The sequence below is a fragment of the Heptranchias perlo genome, chromosome 36 (assembly GCF_035084215.1).
Source record: "Heptranchias perlo isolate sHepPer1 chromosome 36, sHepPer1.hap1, whole genome shotgun sequence".
In the NCBI taxonomy this organism is placed as follows: domain Eukaryota; kingdom Metazoa; phylum Chordata; class Chondrichthyes; order Hexanchiformes; family Hexanchidae; genus Heptranchias; species Heptranchias perlo.
Genome location: NC_090360.1, coordinates 14,347,931 through 14,367,978, shown reverse-complemented (window position 1 = coordinate 14,367,978; position 20,048 = coordinate 14,347,931). Strand labels below are relative to the sequence as shown.

The 20,048-nt window shown below is 40.2% G+C and overlaps 1 protein-coding gene across 4 annotated transcripts in view; it reads left to right on the top strand.

Moving 5' to 3' along the window:
* rassf4a (Ras association domain family member 4a) overlaps positions 1-20,048 on the top strand; it is a 212,149-nt gene that overhangs the window by 114,321 nt on the left and 77,780 nt on the right. For 3 of the 4 annotated variants that reach the window (XM_067972601.1, XM_067972600.1, XM_067972602.1), the window contains exons 3-4: positions 17,105-17,206; positions 19,733-19,808. In XM_067972601.1, the coding sequence (XP_067828702.1) occupies positions 17,148-17,206; positions 19,733-19,808 (135 nt within the window). In that variant the 5' untranslated portion in view covers positions 17,105-17,147. The remainder of the gene's footprint in view (positions 1-17,104; positions 17,207-19,732; positions 19,809-20,048) is intronic. The other variant, XM_067972603.1, reaches the window with a different exon arrangement.

Genomic DNA, 20,048 nt, shown 5'->3' with positions numbered 1-20,048 from the left:
TGTTCTGTGAATTATAAATGCGACTTCATTTCGAGGACTTCATTTCCACATCGTTCACCTGAGGAAGGAGGTAGCCTCCGAAAGCTTGTGAATTTAAAATAAAATTGCTGGACTATAACTTGGTGTTGTAAAATTGTTTACAATTGTCAACCCCAGTCCATCACCGGCATCTCCACATCATTAGTGAAAGCTGATTGAGAAATAATTTGCAGGTCATCACTGTGTATTTCCAGTACATATTACATGAATGAAAGGCATTAGTTAATGAAGAATTGTTGCTTTATTTTTCTTGATCAAAATGTGTGTACACCATGGATTGCATTCATCATATTGTTTCTATTTATTCAGAGACCTTAGATTGGTACATGTGAACCTTTTAGTTTGCAATGGCATTTCTTTGTGTTTGGGTAATTTTTGAGCCTGCAAAGACATATCTCCTCTGCTCTGGGGTGCTTTCCATACCTGAAACAAAACAATAGAAAACTAAGAAACAACACACACCAAATATAAGGTCAATGTTTTTTAGGAGTCATTATTCACGTATTGTATTCCAACAGATTAACCCATTTGCTATGAGTATTTTTTAGGTTTCACACATGTGATCCTCTGAAATGGCTATGGTTGAAGTTGAAAGAGACCAAGGAATCTTTGAACATCCAACCAATGCAAAGCAACAATCAATAAAGCCAATATAAGGTAGAACTACACAACCAGAACAGTAGAATGTGAATCAGAGGAAGTTTTGATCCAACTGTACAGTCCTCTGGTCAGATCATATCTTGAATACTGTGTCCAGTTCAGGTCATCAAGAAATAAGGCAGACATTCGAGTACTGGAGGCAACACAGAGAATAGCCACGAGGCTGATCCTTAGTGCCACAGGTCTGAATTATCAGGAAAGACTGGAGAAACTTAAGCTTTTCAGACTAAAGGGAAGCATCTGAAAGGTGATCTCCTAGAGGTACACAAGATAGATAAAGGAATGGGAAGGGGTAAATCTGGAATGTTGAATTAAATTGGGAGAGTGGGACGAGGGGACTCGTTTTCAAACTAGTAAAAGGTAAACTAGGACTGATAGCAGAAAGATTTTCTTTACACAAAGAGTGATCAGTGTATGGAATAGACTTTCAGAGAGAGTTATACAGGTAAAACCCCTGGAATAATTTAAGAAACTGCAGTAAGTCGACTTTAGTGTCTTTCCCGATGGATAAATTAAGATGGGATGAATGTCCTTCCTCATCCATAATTATCATGTGATCTTGTGAAAAAGCACCTTAGACTCATTGGATTATTGATTAGATTATTGGATTACACAGATGAAAGAGCTTTAATGACTCTAAAATCACTGAATTGTGTAAAGGAATGAATTGAAATGTACGGGGTCATTTTGTAAAGTGCTGCTGCTGGCCAACAATGAGATAAATGATGAGTTAGTCTGTTTTTGTTGGTACTGATATTAGTAATAATCAACAGCTGCAATTTGCTTGAGGCAAACGTGGCCTGCAGAATTGGGGCTGGTGTGTTAAAACCCTATTTCCTATCTGCATTTGGGCCAGTGGAGCCTCGAACAGTTACTCTCGCAGTGTTTTCCATTTGAAGGAAAGAATGCCCCAACATCACGTACTTTCTGTTGGTGACCAACTGTCCTTGCAACAAAGGTTAAAAATTAATTAATTTACCTTGTGATCCTTTGAGTGGGAAATGATTTCACTCAATGACGGTGTGTGGGGGGAGAAAGAGGAAGGGCAACTAATTAATTCTGATTAATATACTACAGAGAACCCTCCACGGGGAAAAAAACCCAGCAATTTAATCTTTTGATAGTGTAAATATACTGTAGCGAGTAATGAATACTGGTGAAATAAACATAATTAATCTCTTCCTCTTTCACATTTGCTGGGTCAATTATCAATTTTAGCTGCTAAAAGTGTATTAGTCTTTTGTACCTCACCAGATGTTCCCAATCTGGCGATTCAGTGGACTTGTAGTACTGTAGCACTTTTTTTTCATTGTTCACTGTGGATATATATCCATAACATGGTGTAATCTGCAGCACTTTGAAAAAGTACCTTAAGGTTGACCACTTGCTTCTTTTCTCTCTGCCTTGGTTTCCCAAACAATTGCTGTAATTCATTTTAATTCAGCTAAGTGCGTACTTGTCGAAGCATAAAATTCTAAAGTGCCAAATTGTTTCCCATTCAAGAGCAGAACTTCATGACTGGAATATCTTTGTGTAATCACCCTTTCCGACTGCACCAGCGTGTTAGGTCATTGGATTAACCAGTTATCTGGCTTTTCATACTCCAATCATGTCTAAATCTCTTGTACAAACAGCTGGACATTTCGAAAAAAAGTTAAGTTCTGTTCTGTTGTTTGAATGAGCTGCAGTATGAAGACGATTAGCAGATTGACTCTGAAGTTTATGGAGATCCTGATAATCAAGAAACCAGATCACAAGGAAAATAAATAATTTTGTAACTTTGTTACAAGAGTAGTTAATTCTTCCTCCATTGTACTTTTTTGTAAATCAGAAGAATTAACGAGTTTAGAAAAACATGTCCTTTTCAGAGTGGCTGGTTAGAATGTGGAATTCCCTGTCTCAATGCATTCTTTGCTTGTAAAAGAGGAATATTAAATGGTATGTGATATGAACAGGAGCGTGGGAATAGACTAGGTGGAGTCCCGTGTAACTCGTGGAGAAATACACCTGTGTAATGATGGGGCAAGTGACTTGTTTCTGTTTAGTAACATTCAATGATAGGCAATGGAATTACATCCTTTATAAACCCTGATCAGCACATTAAGCCTTTGTTATAATCTACATCAGTAAACTCACTTAAAAGATAGAATGGATTATGAACACTATGCACTGTTTAAATTTAACATTACCTTTGGTTTCAGTTCTTAATATCCTAAGAACATAAGAAATAGGAGCAGGAGCAGGCCATACAGCCCCTTGAACCTGCTCCACCATTCAATAAGACCATGGCTGATCGTCGACCTCTACGCTACTTTCCCGCCCGATCCCCATATCCCTTGATTCCCCTAGAGTCCAAAAATCTGTTGATCTCAGCCTTGAACATACTCAACGACTCGGCATTCACAGCCCTCTGGGGTAGAGAATTCCAAAGATTCAGATCCCTCTGAGTGAAGAAATTCCTCCTCATTTCAGTCTTAAATGGCCGACCCCTTATCCTGAGACTATGCCCCCTAGTTCTGGACTCTCCATCCAGGGGAAACAACCTCTCAGCATCTACCCTGTCAAGCCCCCTCAGAATCTTTTTGAATGTTTCAATTAGATCAACTCTTATTCTTCTAAACTCCAGGTAGTATAGGCCCATTCTACTCAATCTCTCTCATAGGACAACCCTCTCATCTCAGGAATCAATCTAGTGAACCTTCGTTGCACCGCCTCTAAGGCAAGAATATCCTTCCTAAGATGAGTAGACCAAAACTGTGCTCAGTACTCCAGGTAAGGACTCACCAAAGCCCTGTACAATTGTAATATACCTCCTTACTCTTGTACTCCAACCCCCTTGCAATAAAGGCCAACATGCCATTTGCCTTTCTAATTGCTTGCTGTACCTGCATGCTAACTTTCTGTGTTTCTCGTAAGAGGATACCCAAATCTCCCTGAACACCAACATGTAATAGTGTCTCACCATTTAAAAAATATTCTGTTTTTCCATTCTTCCTACCAAAGTGAATAACCTCACATTTCCCCACATTATACTCCATCTGCCACTTTCTTGCCCACTCACTTAATCTGTCTATATCCCTTTGCAGACTCTGTGTCCTCCTCACAGCTTACTTTCCCACCTAGCTTTGTATCGTCAGCAAACTTGGATACATTAAACTCAGTCCCTTCAACTACGTCATTAATATAGATTGTGAACAGCTGAGGCCCAAGTACTCAGCGACACTCCACTAGTTACGACCTGCCAAGCTGAAAATGACCCGTTCATCCCTACTCTCTTTTCTGTCCCTTAACCAATCATCTATCTATGCTAATATATTACCCCCAACCCCGTGAGCCCTTACCTTGCATAACAACCTTTTATGTGGCACCTTATTGACTCCCTTTTGAAAATCCAAATATACTACATCCACTGGTTCCCCTTCATCTACCCTGCTAGTTACGTCCTTAAAAATCTCTAAGTGTGTCAAACACAATTTCCCTTACATAACACCATGTTGACTCTGCCTAATCATATTATGATTTTCTAAGTGTCCTGTTAACATTTCCTTAAAAATGGATTCCAGCATTTTCCTGACTACTGATGTCAGGCTAACTGGCCTGTAGTTCCCTGTTTTCTCTCCCTCCTTTCTTGAATAGTGGGGTTACATTTGCTACCTTCCAATCTGCTGGAATCTAGGGAATTATGGAAGATCATAACCAATGCATCCACTATCTCTGCAGCCACCTCTTTTAGAACTCTAGGATGTAGGTCATCAGGTCCAGGGGATTTATCGACTTTTAGTCCCATTAGTTTCTCCAGTACTTTTTCTCTACTGATATTAATTACTTTAAGTTCCTCATTCTCATTAGCCCCTTGGTTCCCCGCTATTTCTGGTATGCTTTTTGTGTCTTCTACTGTGATGACAGATACAAAATAGTTCTTTAACGTCGCTGCCATTTCCTTATTCCCCATTATAAATTCTCCTGTCTCAGCCTCCAAGGGGCCAACATTTACTTTTGCTACTCTCTTCCTTTTTACATACTTGTAGAAGCTCTTACAATTTGATTCTATATTTCTTATTAGTTTACTTTGATGTTCTATTTTCTCTTTTTTAACCAATTTTTTGGTCATCCTTTGCTGGTTTCTAAAACTTTTCCAATCCTCAGGCTTACTGCTCTTCTTCGCAACATCTTCTTTTAATCTAATACTATCCTTATCTTCTTTAGATAGCCACTGGTGAATCACTTTTCCCATGGAGTTTTTATTTCTCAGTGGAATGTATATTCATTGAGAATATTGAAATATTTCTTTAAATGTTTGCCATTGTTATCTACCGTCATACCTTTTTGATCTAATTTCCCAATCTACCTTAGCCAACTCGTCCCTCGTACTTATGTAATTGGCTTTATTTAAGTTTAAGGCTCTAGTTTCAGACTTAAGTATGTCACTCTCAAACTCAATGTTAAATTCTATCATAGTATGATCACTCTTCCCCAGAGGATATTTTAGAGTGAGATTACTAATTAACCCTGTCTCCTTACACAGTACAAGATCTAAAATAGACTGTTCCCTGATTGGTTCAATGATGTATTCTAGGAAACTGTCTCGAATGCATTCCATGAACTTGTCCTCCAGACTGCCTTTGCTAATTTGATTTGTCCAGTCTATATGAAGATTGAAGGCCCCCACGATTATTGCATTACTTTTGTTACAAGCTCCTATTATTTCTTGATTAATACTCTGTCCAACGGTATAGCGACTGTTAGGGGGCCTACTCCCACCAGTGTTTTCAACCCCTTGTTATTTCTTATTTCCACCCATACTAATTCTACTTCTTGATCCTCCGAGCCAAGGTTCTTTCTCACCACTGTCCTTATGTCATCCTTTATTATCAGGGCTACCCCCCCCCCCTTTTCCATTCTGCCTGTATTTGCGAAACATCAAGTACCCTGGAATATTGAGTTCCCACCGTGGTCACCTTGCAACCATGGGCATGATTTTGACACCGAGCCGGGAAGGGGGGGTCAAACTGCGGACGGGAAACTCGTCCTTATGATTTTCATGTAAGGACGTTTTTTTTTTGTCTGTTTGCTGTCCGACTGATCGGCTTGATTGACAGGCTGGTCTCAGTCGGATGGGAGAGCAGCCAGGGAGAGGACGTGTTCGGGTAAGTCTTCAGGTAAGTCTTTGATTCTATGGATGGGTGGGGACATGGGTGGGCATCGGACACTGATGGGCACTGGTGGTTACGGGGACACGGATGGGCATGGGGGCACCGGTGGCCATGGAGGTCACGGGGAGGGTGGGGGGAAGTCAGTCATGGGGAAAGGGATCGGGGATCATCGCGGGGGTCCGCGATCGTTGGGGCAGGGGTCATCGCGGGGGTCCGTGATCGTTGGGGCGGGGTCATCATGAGGATCTGCAATCGTTGGTGGGGGGGGTGTCCACCATCGTTGGGGGATTGTTACAGGTAGGCTCGGGCCTGGAGGAAGCACTGATTGGTTCAATGATGTATTCTAGGAAACTGTCTCGAATGCATTCCATGAACTTGTCCTCCAGACTGCCTTTGCTAATTTGATTTGTCCAGACTGCCTTTGCTAATTTGATTTGCCATTGTTATCTACCGTCATACCTTTTTGATCTAATTTCCCAATCTACCTTAGCCAACTCGTCCCTCGTACTTATGTAATTGGCTTTATTTAAGTTTAAGGCTCTAGTTTCAGACTTAAGTATGTCACTCTCAAACTCAATGTTAAATTCTATCATAGTGGCTTTCACGTGGCTAGAAGGGGAAGGCCCAGGAATCCTGGCCCCCAGGGTTGAAATTGCAAATTCTGCAAAAATGAAGGCCCGCAGCCTCCTTGAAAGGTTTAGTCACCAACCCGCCTCCTGGGAGCGGGTTGGCGACCCCCCCCCCCCCCCCCCCCCCCCCCCCGGTGAAAACCGAATATGGTCGGGTTGGGGGGCAGGTCTGAAATGGTTGCGATTTAGAATGCCCCCCGCCCCCAACCCACCCGTTGTTCAATGTTAAAATCATGCCCCATGTCTCTGTAATGGCTATTAGATCACACCCTATTTCAATCTCTATTTGTGCCACTAATTCGTCTAGCTTGTTACGAATGCTTCATGTATTCAGATAAAACGCCTTTAATTTTAACTTTTTACCGTTTTTCCCTGCTTTGACCTTATTCTCTAATGCACTATTACCATTAAACTCTCTGTCCCTTCCTGCCACACTCTGCTTATCTTTACCCAAATCACTACACTGCCCGGTTTAAGTGGAGCCCGTCCCAATGGAACGTTCATTGGGACGGGCTGGTGCCAATGCCTCATGAATCGAAATCTAATCCTATTAGTATTAAAGTCAGATCATTAATGTGCCATAGCAAGGAAACACTTTCCACTTACTTTTGCGTACAGAAGAGCAGTCGCTTTGCCAGCTGTTCGTTTGGATTAAGACAAGACATCATTTTCTCATCGCTCAGTTTAACTCTTTTTTTAAAAAAAAAAGACACCATTAGTGGCTTATCTACAGTTTTTCTATGTTTTATCTTGGTTCGAATTATGATGATTGTTGGATGGAAGGACCATTGTAGGAAGCCAGGAACTTTCATGTCATCTAATCAGGATTATATAAAGGCAGTAATTGTACAAGAGGCTTAACCCAGACTATCCCAACCGAGTAGCTAATTAATTAACTAGCTGGAGTGCTAAAACCTCACAAAGGGGCTACCCCATTCCCAGGTGGTAAAGCCTTTATGTTACATTAACGATACAGTGGTTCTTTCCAACAAAGATACAGAGTCTAACAAATTTATCACACATAGATGATGTTTGAATTTTCAGGTAATGATCTAAATAAAGTGGGCAAAATTGGAAAGCATTTTGCATGTACCATCAATGATAAGTGCAAGTAATGAATAAACCAGTAATAAAACTATAATGGTATGTGTTGGATCTCAAATAAATTGTAAACCTGAAATCTTGCCAGTTGGGCTATTTTGCGTTTATTTGAGATAACCTACATTTAGTTTTCCATTTCGATTTGGTTTACAAACCTTTAAAAATGGAGGTACAAAGTGTTCTTCTGTACTTGCCTATTCAATTTCATCATTGTTATGATAAGTGAGCCATTAAGATGTTATTTACAGCTGGAGACAGGATAACAGAGGTAAATGCTATCAATTGCTCTTAAAAAGAAATAATAAATAAATGATCTGTTGTTTCACCTGGTTTAATACCAAATTCTGTGTTTGTAGTGAAAAGTAATCTGAGGAGAAATGTATTAAGGGTATGTGATGGGAGAGAGGAAGACCTTTTTATGTTCCTGCTGTTCAGAGAGATGAGCGTTGGTCAGAAGATTGGGATCAGATCTGGCTCCCTTAATCCTTCATTTGTCAGATTTTTGAAGCTAAATCTCAAGCTCCAGTTTTAACTGGTAATATGTTCAACGTGGTTTAATGTTTCCATTTTCCACGTCAGACGGCCTTATGGCCCCTCCGAGTCAGATTGTCAATTTGTGCTGCATTGTGGGCACCTTTGTGGTATGAACTTACATTCACTTGTTTCAATCAGTATCCTCACCATTACTGATTGCTTGATTGTACTTGATTCTAGTGTCTAGAATCCAAAAATCTGTACTTTGGGGATTTAAACTAGCTTTGCTCTTTATTTTTAGCCATTGTGCTTGTGCATCATCCAAGGATCATCATGCAACAATGTAATAGCATCTTGTGTGTCTTGTTACTACTCTGAGTCTGGAGTCAGAAACCACAGCATATTGTACAAGGTTCCTGATTCTGCTCAGTGACTCTCTACAGCAGCTTAGATCATGTATTTAACAGAGTAGGGAAATCAGAACCACACCTGAGCACTCAGGCACCACATGTTGGTGCTCCAATGTACAGCCTTTTCCACCTTTCACAATATACACGTTTTCTAGGATAATGTATCAAATGTTCACGCACATCTCGGGATTCAAAGCTGAAAACATTTCGTATTTACAACCATCTGAATTTGCAATCCAAATGTCTTGTTGTTTTTAATTTACATTTTAATGGGTGATGTTCTCGCATGTTCAATGGTACTCACTGAATTTCACGGGTTTTGCAGTTGATTGTTTGCGGGGTTATTGAGTAGCTCACAATCTGACTGGGCTTCACAGACTTTATGAACTTGTTACATTGACATCTGTCTGGAGACTGAGCTGAAATACATTAAGAGTTCACTAAGTTAAACTGGAGATATCGTCAGAATATATTTTAAGTAAGGTGATAAGAAGTTCATTACTTACCATAAGAGAAATGTGTACACCATAGAATCATCATCAACATCATCACAATGGGAAGTCTACAATCCATTTTGCAGCCTTAGTTCGTCACTGGTATCTAAAATAATTTTTGCAGATCATCAACTTTTCATTATATTGTAAACAATTTTACAACACCAAGTTATAGTCCAACGATTTTTATTTGAAATCTACAAGCTTTCGGAGGTTTCCTCCTTCCTCAGGTAAATGTTCAGGAGCTCATTATATGGCATTAATTGCAGAATTTATAGCAACCTATCAACCATTAAGTAAATTGATCTGTTTCTAATTTTTGTCCCTTTGAGGCTTCTTAATTGGTGGCTGTCATAAAGTGTTCAGCAACTTTTTACAGTGGACAAGACTGGACTAAAAGCTCTAAAATCCCAAGACCTACCTGAAACCACAAACTACAATTAACATTGTGAGATCGACCTCATGTAGAATGTGCAAGTCAGCAGCAGTGATCCAGTGTTATTGCAAGCAACAGGTCACCGAAATAATTGATTCTATTTCAGAAATTTACAGCTGTTAAATACTAAGTAAACTATTTACATTACCCATTAAGTTGCATTTCAGAGTTTTTCCAAATCTAATGCGTACCAACCTTGTAATTGTTGCAGGTGTTGAGAGAGACTTGATTTTGCACTTCGCTCTTGTTCTGTTGATTGCAGTAGGTGGTAAACACTACTGTATTTCCAACTTGCTGTGCAGTGTTGCCTCCCTTGTATGCATATTTATACTGGAGGGTTTGATGGCGGTTTATTGCTAATTACTGGATACTGGTCACGTGGTCTGTAAAATTAGGAACAGAGACACTGGAATCTATATGTTAATTGTATTTTTCTTGATGTATGCACCCATATGTTATTAATAACAAAAATGTTATGTTCAATTTTTTTTGATTAGTAAGTTTAAATTTGTTAACTGTGTCTTGAACTCTCCTCATTAAAAGTGATATTGCTCCAGACAACCTAGAAAGTGAAAGATTTCTGATTTACTACAGTGAAACCTGCATAAGATCATTATTAAAGCTTGAACTAAAGCTCTAAAGCAATACACTTTATCAGTAAGCCTTAATTGCACTGGAGGCAGGAGGTAAAAGGATATCCTTATCAGCTTGTATCTAGTACCTTTTGTGCAATCTTAGTTTTGATTTAATGTTGAACAATTGTAGTTGTAAGTATATAAAAGCAATTGTGTCATAAAATTGATTTGGCAGATGCAATACAATATTGGAAAATGTGAGGTTATGCACTTTGGCAGGAAAAATCAGAGAGCAAGTTATTATCTTAATGGCGTGAAACTGGAAAGTACTGCAGTACAAAGGGATCTGGGGGTCCTAGTGCAAGAAAATCAAAAAGTTAGTATGCAGGTGCAGCAGGTGATCAAAAAGGCCAACGGAATGTTGGCTTTTATTGCTAGGAGGATAGAATATAAAAACAGGGAGGTATTGCTGCAGTTATATAAGGTATTGGTGAGACCACACCTGGAATACTGCATACAGTTTTGGTGTCCATACTTAAGAAAAGGCATACTTGCTCTCGAGGCAGTACAAAGAAGGTTCACTCGGTTAATCCCGGGGATGAGGGGGTGGACATATGAGGAGAGGTTGAGTAGATTGGGACTCTACTCATTGGAGTTCAGAAGAATGAGAGGCGATCTTATTGAAACATATAAGATTGTGAAGGGGCTTGATCGGGTGGATGCGGTAAGGATGTTCCCAAGGATGGGTGAAACTAGAACTAGGGGGCATAATCTTAGAATAAGGGGCTGCTCTTTCAAAACTGAGATGAGGAGAAACTTCTTCACTCAGAGGGTAGTAGGTCTGTGGAATTTGCTGCCCCAGGAAGCTGTGGAAGCTACATCATTAAATAAATTTAAAACAGAAATAGATAGTTTCCTAGAAGTAAAGGGAATTAGGGGTTACGGGGAGCGGGCAGGAAATTGGACATGAATTTAGATTTGAGGTTAGGATCAGATCAGCCATGATCTTATTGAATGGCGGAGCAGGCTCGAGGGGCCGATTGGCCTACTCCTGCTCCTATTTCTTATGTCCTTATGTAAAATATTGAAAAACCTTCTGCGAGACTCCTTTCTGCAGAGCATGTGCATTTGACTCAGACATTTCTGCCCTTTAGTAAACCAAGGTTGAGACTTCCAACCTTTGATAGCCAAGAGAAAAACGTCCATCTCTTTACACTTGTCATTCAAAAATTCTTGTATTGAAGCATGTGAGTAACAACCATAGAGTCGCATGTGATAAACATTCTCTGAGTAATAGGGATATGTTTTTATTAGTAACTGGGCAGCTAACGTAGCTTGGCCAGTCAATCTCTCTTTACATACTAATTGAAACAAATGTGTTAGTATTACAGTTATAGAACATAACTATGATTGAATTCTATTATTTACTTGTTTCTGTTCCAATTACTATCTTTGTTGCTTTCTTTGGTAATTCCAATTTTAGTTCTTTCTACTTCAGTATAATTTTATTTACTTTAGTTTTCTGTTGCTGTTTTCACAACTTTTTTTCTTTATTAACCCTCTTTAACATACAGGATCTGCTCTCTTGGGATTGGGGATTCCATTCAGACATTTCATGTACCTGATTGCAAGTTAGAAGACCTGCATGAAGGGTTGTCCATTGCGAAGTTAACAGAACTAAGACAATCCCTGAAGTGTTCTACATGCACAAAGCTTTTGGCATTTGAGCCTAGAATATGATGAGCTTACTGGTTGTATTTCTGGCGCAGTATCAACTGGTAGGATGAGCACCCCGGAGGAGTTGAGGTACAATCTGCTTAATACAAAATACATGCATGTCAGCACATGATAATCTGCACACCTTCACCTAACTGTTAGGGGAAAGTTGAACACATATCTCTCTCAGTCTTGGGCAGATACTTTTTCTGTCCTTGCTGCCATGGAACTGTGCAAACTCTAATGCTACCCTCCCCACCTCATGAGTGTGTGGAGTGCAGTGATCAAAGAAGATGACTGGTTTAGGTGAATAATCCAATCATTTGAAAAATAGTTCTTTCTACCTTTTTACAATGAATGGATACAGGAACGTGTTAAGAAATAAAACTTTTATTTATATAGCGCCTTTTATTTCCTTGGGATATCCCAAAGAGTTTCACAACCGATGAAATATTTTGAAGTGTAGTTCTGTTGTAATGTAGGAAACATGGCAGCCAATTTGTGCACTGCAAGGTCCCACAAATATCAATGAGCTATATTACCAGGTAATCTGTTTTCTTAGTGATGTTGGTTCAGGGATAAATATTGGCCAGGACACCTGGAGAACTGCACTGCTCTTCTTCGAACAGTGCCATGGGATTTTTAATGCCCACCTGAGAGAGCAGATAGGGCCTCGGTTTAACATCTTATCGAAAAGGCGGCAGCTCCGACAGTACAGCAGTCCCTCAGTATTGCACTAGTAGTGTCAGCATGGATTATGTGCTCAAGTCTCTGGAATGGGGCTTGAACCCACGACCTTCTGACTCAGAGGTAAGAACGCTATTCACTGTACTCCACAAATTCATAGGTGGAGGGATGGCATGTGAGTTTGCACAGTTACTGTGCCAACTCTTCCATGGCAGCAAAGATGGAAAAGGTACCTGCCCGAGACTTGGGGGAGAATTGAGCTCAGCAAATTGGATATTTCTTGAACAGAAGGTGTGCAGATTATCTGGTGGCTAGCCAGCACGCATCATGTTGACAGCTTTTCCATGGGCTTCACCGGAGAGACGAATTGGGGGTAATTTTGACTTTGGGTGATTGTGTAAAAGGGGCGCTATTGATTCAGCCGCCTGTTATAAACTCAATGAGTTAGATGGACATGAAAATCGGGAGAAATGTATAACGGGCGGCTGAATCGATATCGCCCGTTTTACACTATCACCCAAAGTCAAAATTACCCCATTAAGTTTTTCTAAATTTGCACTTTTCCTTATTTAATTTACACTTGGTATACACACTTTAGAATTCAATTTTCAGATGCATGGGGAAATACTTAGACCACTGAAAATCATGGCTGGACATTTTTCTTGCCCACACAATTTAAAGCCCTGCTTGGAAATAAACAATATTTCTAGTTTTCTGTGACAACATACAGCACTTCATCCTATTCTGATCTAGATTGGGACCTGAATCATTTATGGGATAGAGCCAGCCTTTTGCCTAGACCTAATTAAAATATTTCAACTTTAAGGGAACGTGTTTTTTTCCATTAAAGAGTAAAAGGAGATCCAATTATGTGGTGAGACCATCAACTGTATAGCAAATGTTTCTAAATTATTGACTGTTTTATGCTATGGGTAGATGTCCAATAAGGGCCGAGTTAACGCTGCCCAAACTCATTTCATTCAGAATCTCTACAGGCAGCAGAGACAACACAGTTATATTCACAGACTGCTGGAGAATGGATTCAGTGTTCAATGGTCTAAATACAGCTTCCGAACTCATTACATCACTATGTTTTCTTACCTGAACTAATTTGCTCATATGTTAGCCTTGATTGTCCACTATGCACTGCCAATATAGCAGTGTAAATTGGGTTACTGGTACATACGAACATGCGGAAATGACGGGCAGGAAAGGACCAGCTGATCCATCAAGCCTGGATACCTGGAGCATCGTGACTAGACACTTCCCACTCCCCAGCAGTCATGTAATCTCTTGGGAGAGGCAAAAAACAGGAGAAAATGGGTGGGAAGTCCATCCTGCTGGAACTCTGCCCACTTTGCACCACAGTATAACTTGCAAGGGTTGAGGATCAGTGGTGTAGGAGGCACCCATCTCAAACAGGCAGGCAATTCATCTAAATATTCATGTGGGGATGAATCCATTCTGCACACCATTTCCTGACATTTTGGCATGCAGGACGTCATTTCTATAAGGACCTCCATGTGAAATGGGCATCCAGCATTGCTAGGGAATCAGCAATGGCGGTAGCTGAATTAGTGGGAACAGGTAAGTACATTGTATCTTTTAGTCAGATTTGACCATTTTTCTCAATTTTTTTTCCTGCTGGCACTTAGATCCTCATGAACTTTTGTGCCAATTGTTCAAGATTATTTTTTGCCCCAAGAACTATTACAGCCTTTAATGGGTTTCCCATTGTCAAACCCCCATCATAGGTATTTGGAATACGAAGTGGAGGACCTCGGGAGCTAATGTCAGACAGGTCAGGCTGCACGAGGGATACGCTGTGCCCACCTACCCAGATCTGTAAACACAGATGGTTTGCCAGATAATTAGTATGTACAGAAGCTCCTCATCCCAAAGGAAGCTTGGACAGCAGCCCCAATTACACCACGGAATGCCTGACCGACCTTAGTGTTGGATGCTTCTTCGGAAGAGCCCCAGTTACAGTGCTTCTGTGGCACTGCATGAGACAAAGCGTGCCAGGGAGATTCAGCAGACAGCATTCCTTGATTGGCTATACCTGCTAAGATGCCACTAACAATATGTATAGGCCCTGGCATACTTACCTAGCAGCGACCATGAGCAGCTATCTCCCAAGGATCTGGTCAGCAGAGAGACAGACAAAGAGCCAGGTTATCTACTGCAAGGACACCTGCAACTGAAATATTGGTGTGTCCAAACAGTGCACAAGCAGTACTCTGCACCCACCCCCTGCTACCCAGAACTGTAAACATAGATGCTTTGGCAGACAATTAGTATGTGCACAGGCTCCTCATCCCAAAAGCTGTAAATGCATATATTATTGGCAGTTGTACAGTATCCTTTTCACTGCTGTTGTGAATGACTTCTGGAACATGCTGTTGTCTTCTGTGTGATGTTACACAGATGAATGAGCATTGTTGGCATTTACACCAACAAGACAAACTGGATGTTTAGTGCAGAATTTAACTGAGGTTAAACATTCATTGTCATATCTTACAATCAACAAACGACAGCATTTATTGCAGTGGTGAAAATAATCATAAAAGGTTAGGCAGAACAATACAGAATGAGATTCTTTATTCAGGGAAGGGAAATTATCAATTTCATTTATTGATCTCCTTATAAGGAGAGAGGAAGGGGGCAGTAGAAAAATTCTGAACCTTGCAATTAGACTTTTTTTTACAAAATAACAGTGCCTGTATTCACAATTATGAAATCCACATTGTTCTCACTGATATCGCACAGTCTTTCAAATAAATATGGCTTCCTGAAATATTTCTAGCTTGCATTTTTATTCCCAGTAAGCAGCTTAGTTTGATAGGTTGTAATCTTGCCATCAGGACCACTCCTGTTTTCTTTATAGCATACAGTGAGTGTGCTCTTGAACCCTTTATGGGCTAAACCAGCAAACTTTTTAAACCGTCTTCAAAACAAAAGTGTGTATCGAGATGAGTAAAGACTGCACCTGTAAGGATATTGTTCACTCTATAGTTATGGTTGTCAAGTTAACTTGAAGGACTTTTATGTGATGCATATAAGGCTGTGATGAGAAAGGACAGAGTTACATAACACATCACGTTCTATTCAGGTTGTCTGAGATTGCATTTAGTGGAGTCCCCTCCGCCAGTGGTATCACAATTGCTAACTGAGCATGGCTTCTTCTGGTTTGAGGTCCTTTCTTCTCCAATAGCTTTCCCCACACTGGCAGCACCTGAATGGCAGAGAAAACACAGCTGCGGATCATCCTGAGCCTGCTGCTTTTTGCCTCCAGCTGATGCCATTCTTAGTTTTGTGGATAAGAATTATATAGAATTAAAAGCACAAAATAGACCATTTGGCCCAACTGGACCGTGCTGGTGTTAATGCTCCACACGAGCTTGCTCCCATCCTACTTCAACTAACCCTATCTGCATATCCTTCTATCCTTTCTCCCTTATCTACTTAGCTAGCTTCCCCTTAAAGGAATCTATGCTATTTGCCTCAACTACTCTATATGGTAGCCAGTTCCACATTCTAACCACTTTCTGGGTAAAGAAGTTTCTCCTGAATTCTTTATTGGATTTATTAGGGACTGTCTTATATTTATGGCCCCTGGTTTTGGTCTCTTCCACAAGTGGAAACATCTTCTCTACGCCTACCCTATCGAACCCTTTCATAATTTTAAAGACCTCTATTAGGTCACCCCTCAGCCTTCTCTTCTCGAGAGAAAAAGGCCCCCAGCCTGTTAAATGTTTCCTGATAGTTATAACCTCTCAGTTCTGTTGTCATCCTTGTAAATCATTTTTGCACCTGATTCCGTAGTGGAGCCCATTCTCCTGCTGCATGCTGTTTGGATTCCACCTGTGGCCTGAAGATGCTTGTTACTGCTTATTAAATGGTTGGCACTAGTTGACAGAGCACTGGAGGGTAGGCCAGTTTACCACCCAACGATTGAGTTTTCAAGTTATCAATTTTAATCTAAAGTTGATTGAATAATGCTGTGGGCTGTTGTCAGGATATTGTTCAGTGGTCAACTTAATTGTTTCAGTTCTTGTTTTTCTCTCCATGTCAGTTTTGATAATTGTTTACTGGCAGGATGGGTGTTATGTCAAGGCCTGGTAGAACTGTTTGATGGCAGTTTTACATATACTAGTTTCATACTTAACTGTAAGACGGTAACATGGAGGGAAGAAGATATATATCCTTCCCTGCATGTTTGTTTCTGTGTCAGGCTTTTACTCTTTCAACAGATTATACTTCAAAAAGAGATGATTAAATATTGAAAATATATTTTTTTTAAATGGAGAAAAATAAAAAATTCTGATGCACTCATCACAAATGGCGCAATTTAATAAATTGTGCTGTTAATGCAGGCACTATAAAATCTATAATATATTAAACTTGCTATGTTTGTTTGGCAATAAATGTTTACTATATCAATGGTTTCACTCCTGAGTGATAAAGGAAGTGACTAATTTTGCTGTGGAATTATGTCCAGACAAGTTATAACTTGCCTTAGGTTTATATGCCCCCTTTTATCTTTGGTTGGTTGCTTATCCTGACTTTTCTGATAGCTGTTCCAAACTCCCCTTTCGATATTAGATTGAGCAGCTATAATAGAATTTGTTCCTGGCTGATTCCAGATGAAAAGTTATTTTCAAAGAAGAATAAATTGCTGACAACACGAAAGAGTTGCTTGAGTTCTAATGAGCTTCCTTTTATTTCAGGCAGACTTCATTTTCATAAGTGAATCTGATACACAGACGAGAGATGGAGGGAAATCAACAAACTGCTTTTGTTAAAATCAGTGAAGACAAATGTATTTCAAAGTAAGTGTAGGCATACGTTTCTCGTTTTAAAATAAGACTTTTATTTTTGATCTTCTATTTTCAATCAAGGATCATTGATATCCTTATTCAGTTGGGAGAATCTGGTTCATGAACTTCTTTGTGAGCACTACCAATACAGGTCCACCGTGGGAGACATGATACAAATCAACAGACAATGTTGATTTGTCTTCTTTCCTCCAAAGATAGACCAGTTACTGTTATTCCACTTCTAGGTAGGTCTAGGCTGAAGGTACTTCTACCTAGCAGCTTGGCTATGACCTGATGAAATAATCTCAGCTGAAGTAAGAAGATAATAGTAACTTCTTATAATAGTAACAGGTAATTCTGAAATGCGAACCTGAAGCCTTCTAAAGGAACTAGATAATGTAGACCATGAGAAGCTGTTTCACCTTGGCCAGAACAGTGGAACCAGAAGACACTGCCTGCGCTTGAAGAGGGTGCAATTTCAAAAGGAATCTGTGGAAACAATATTTTATTGAGCGAGTGGTTAATCTATGGAACAGACTCCTAAGGGAAATGGTGGAAGCAGTTAGTATTGATTCAATCTAATGAAAATTAGATAGATTTATTTTAGAAAATAACATTTTGGCATACAGTATGTGAGTAATTTGAGACGTGAAACGTGGTAACATGTTAGGGAGGAAATAGGTGTCTTTGGACCTATGGTTCCAAAGCTCTCCACCACTGGGTTTTCCTGGTGTCATGCCTGGGTCTGTTGTAAACTAATTGATAGAGATTGATTGCTATGATTAGTCAACAACTCATTTATCGTTTTATCATGCAACTACCGGGATGGCAGAAGGCGAACTACGTGGACCGTGGTCTTTTTTCATCTAGCATTTCCGATGTTCAAAATGACCTTTACCAAGATAACGTTTAGAAATAGTTTTAGTCCCAGATTTTTCTCTTTCCAAAGGAGCTGTTGCTTTATTGGCTGCCTTCTTCAGCTAGGAAGAGAAAATAACCCAAAAACCTTCTTCATGAGTATATAACTGATTCAGATCTATAATTGACTAAAGATGTGCACATGGCAGTTGACAGTAGCCCCTCTCACCACCTTCCTTCCTTTACCATGAGTGTCTCACAGTATTGAAACTTTCCGCTGTAGTGCTCCCTACCACTGTAGTGTTCTGCATTTTTATACTGCTTCTTTGTCTGAGCAACTTTACCGCCATCCATCTTAATATTCAAAAATCTAATTTTATTCTATTTTTCCTGACTTCTGAAATAATTATGATACTAAATTGTTTTTCTTTTTAAAGATATTGAATGGAAACCCTTTTGGGGGGAGAAATGATATCCAACCACATCCGACCTCTGGTTTCCCTTTTAATAATGCTATTTTAGAGCCACTTATTGCTGTAAATGTGTAAAATCTGGAGAAGTAGTAACCACATTTGGTGCACTGACTCAACCTTTAGATTCAAATAGTGACTAGATAGAGGTTCCCATTCTTGTAATCACTAACGATGTAACCACAACCATCAAGTTCTTAGATTGAATGAAAGATGCATCATCTGTCATTCCCACAAAATTAATACAAGCAGCATCTTTTGGATGCTGTTTGGAAAATAAGCCTGCTGGAATTGTGTGGTGGAGAGCTTATCCTGTCTCTTCAGCAACTCAAAACATCACCTGATCAGATATTCCTAAAACTTAGTAAGTGATCCTTTCTTATTGATCTTACTCTCGGGCAATTTCAGATCTGAACCTGCTCCCTCTGGGGCACCGTCTAATCATAGTATAATGGTAGGTACAGCACAGGCGGAGGCCATTCAGCCCATTGTGCCCGTGCCCGTGCCGGCTCGTTGAAAGAGCTATCCAATTAGTCCGAATCCCCTGCTCTTTCCCCATAGCCCTGTAAATTTTTTCCCTTGCTGCTGCTGCTGCTGGAGAAAAATGAGCAGGTGGTGCCATTAGGCCCCCGTGCCTCATTTCCAGGGGTCTACCCTCCCTCCTTGGGAGAAGCCCAAAAGTCCTGGGGCAGTGCACAGGGGGCGGAGGCCGAGTGTAATTGGTCTTTGCCACTTTTTGTCCTGCAATTTGACCAGCAATTGAGCATTCCCAAGGCACAAAGGAAAGCAACGTCTCCCCTTAGTACCAATAAAAACTTGTATATGCAATATAAACCTAGGCTTTGATAGTCCTGTTTGCAGGAGGTATGGACGAAGAGCCTTGATACAAGGGAAATGGCCTGTTTGTCTTCCCTATTTTACTTTGAAGCACACATTTCTCTTTCTCTTTCTGTCATTCACTGTGTTTGGTGGCTCAGCCTGCTTCTCTGGTTGAGCGCCTAATCCCCCTGCCGATCAACCTGACCCAGAGTTAACTAAGAATGTGTTTCCGATCCACTCAACAGCTGCAGTAAGTAGGCTGTTTTGCAAGCTGCCAACGAAATTCTGTCAGGATACCCACCATAGTACCATATTTGGTTGATGCGTTTGTTTATAGAATAGTTTGCTATGTTTACATTTAATAATATGTTTATTATGTTTATGTATTCAGGTCTGAACTGTTAATGCTTCTAAAAACCTACAACTGCTACCAAGAAGGGAAAAGTTTCCAGTTGAGACATCGAGAGGTAGGACACTGTTTCTGAACGAAAGGAAGCCAGTTATCTGAACTCTAATTACCTAAAGTGGTGAGGCCTCTCGGGATGCCGAGTGTAACTTCCTGGGATAGCCAGTGAATAACTAATTCTTCATACTGTGCATTAACATTACATCATATTTGATGGTCATGACGTGTGCTTTACTTCTACCAATTTGCAGTCTAGGATCTGTGGAGTTTTCATATTTCCACATGCATGGCAGAAACTTAG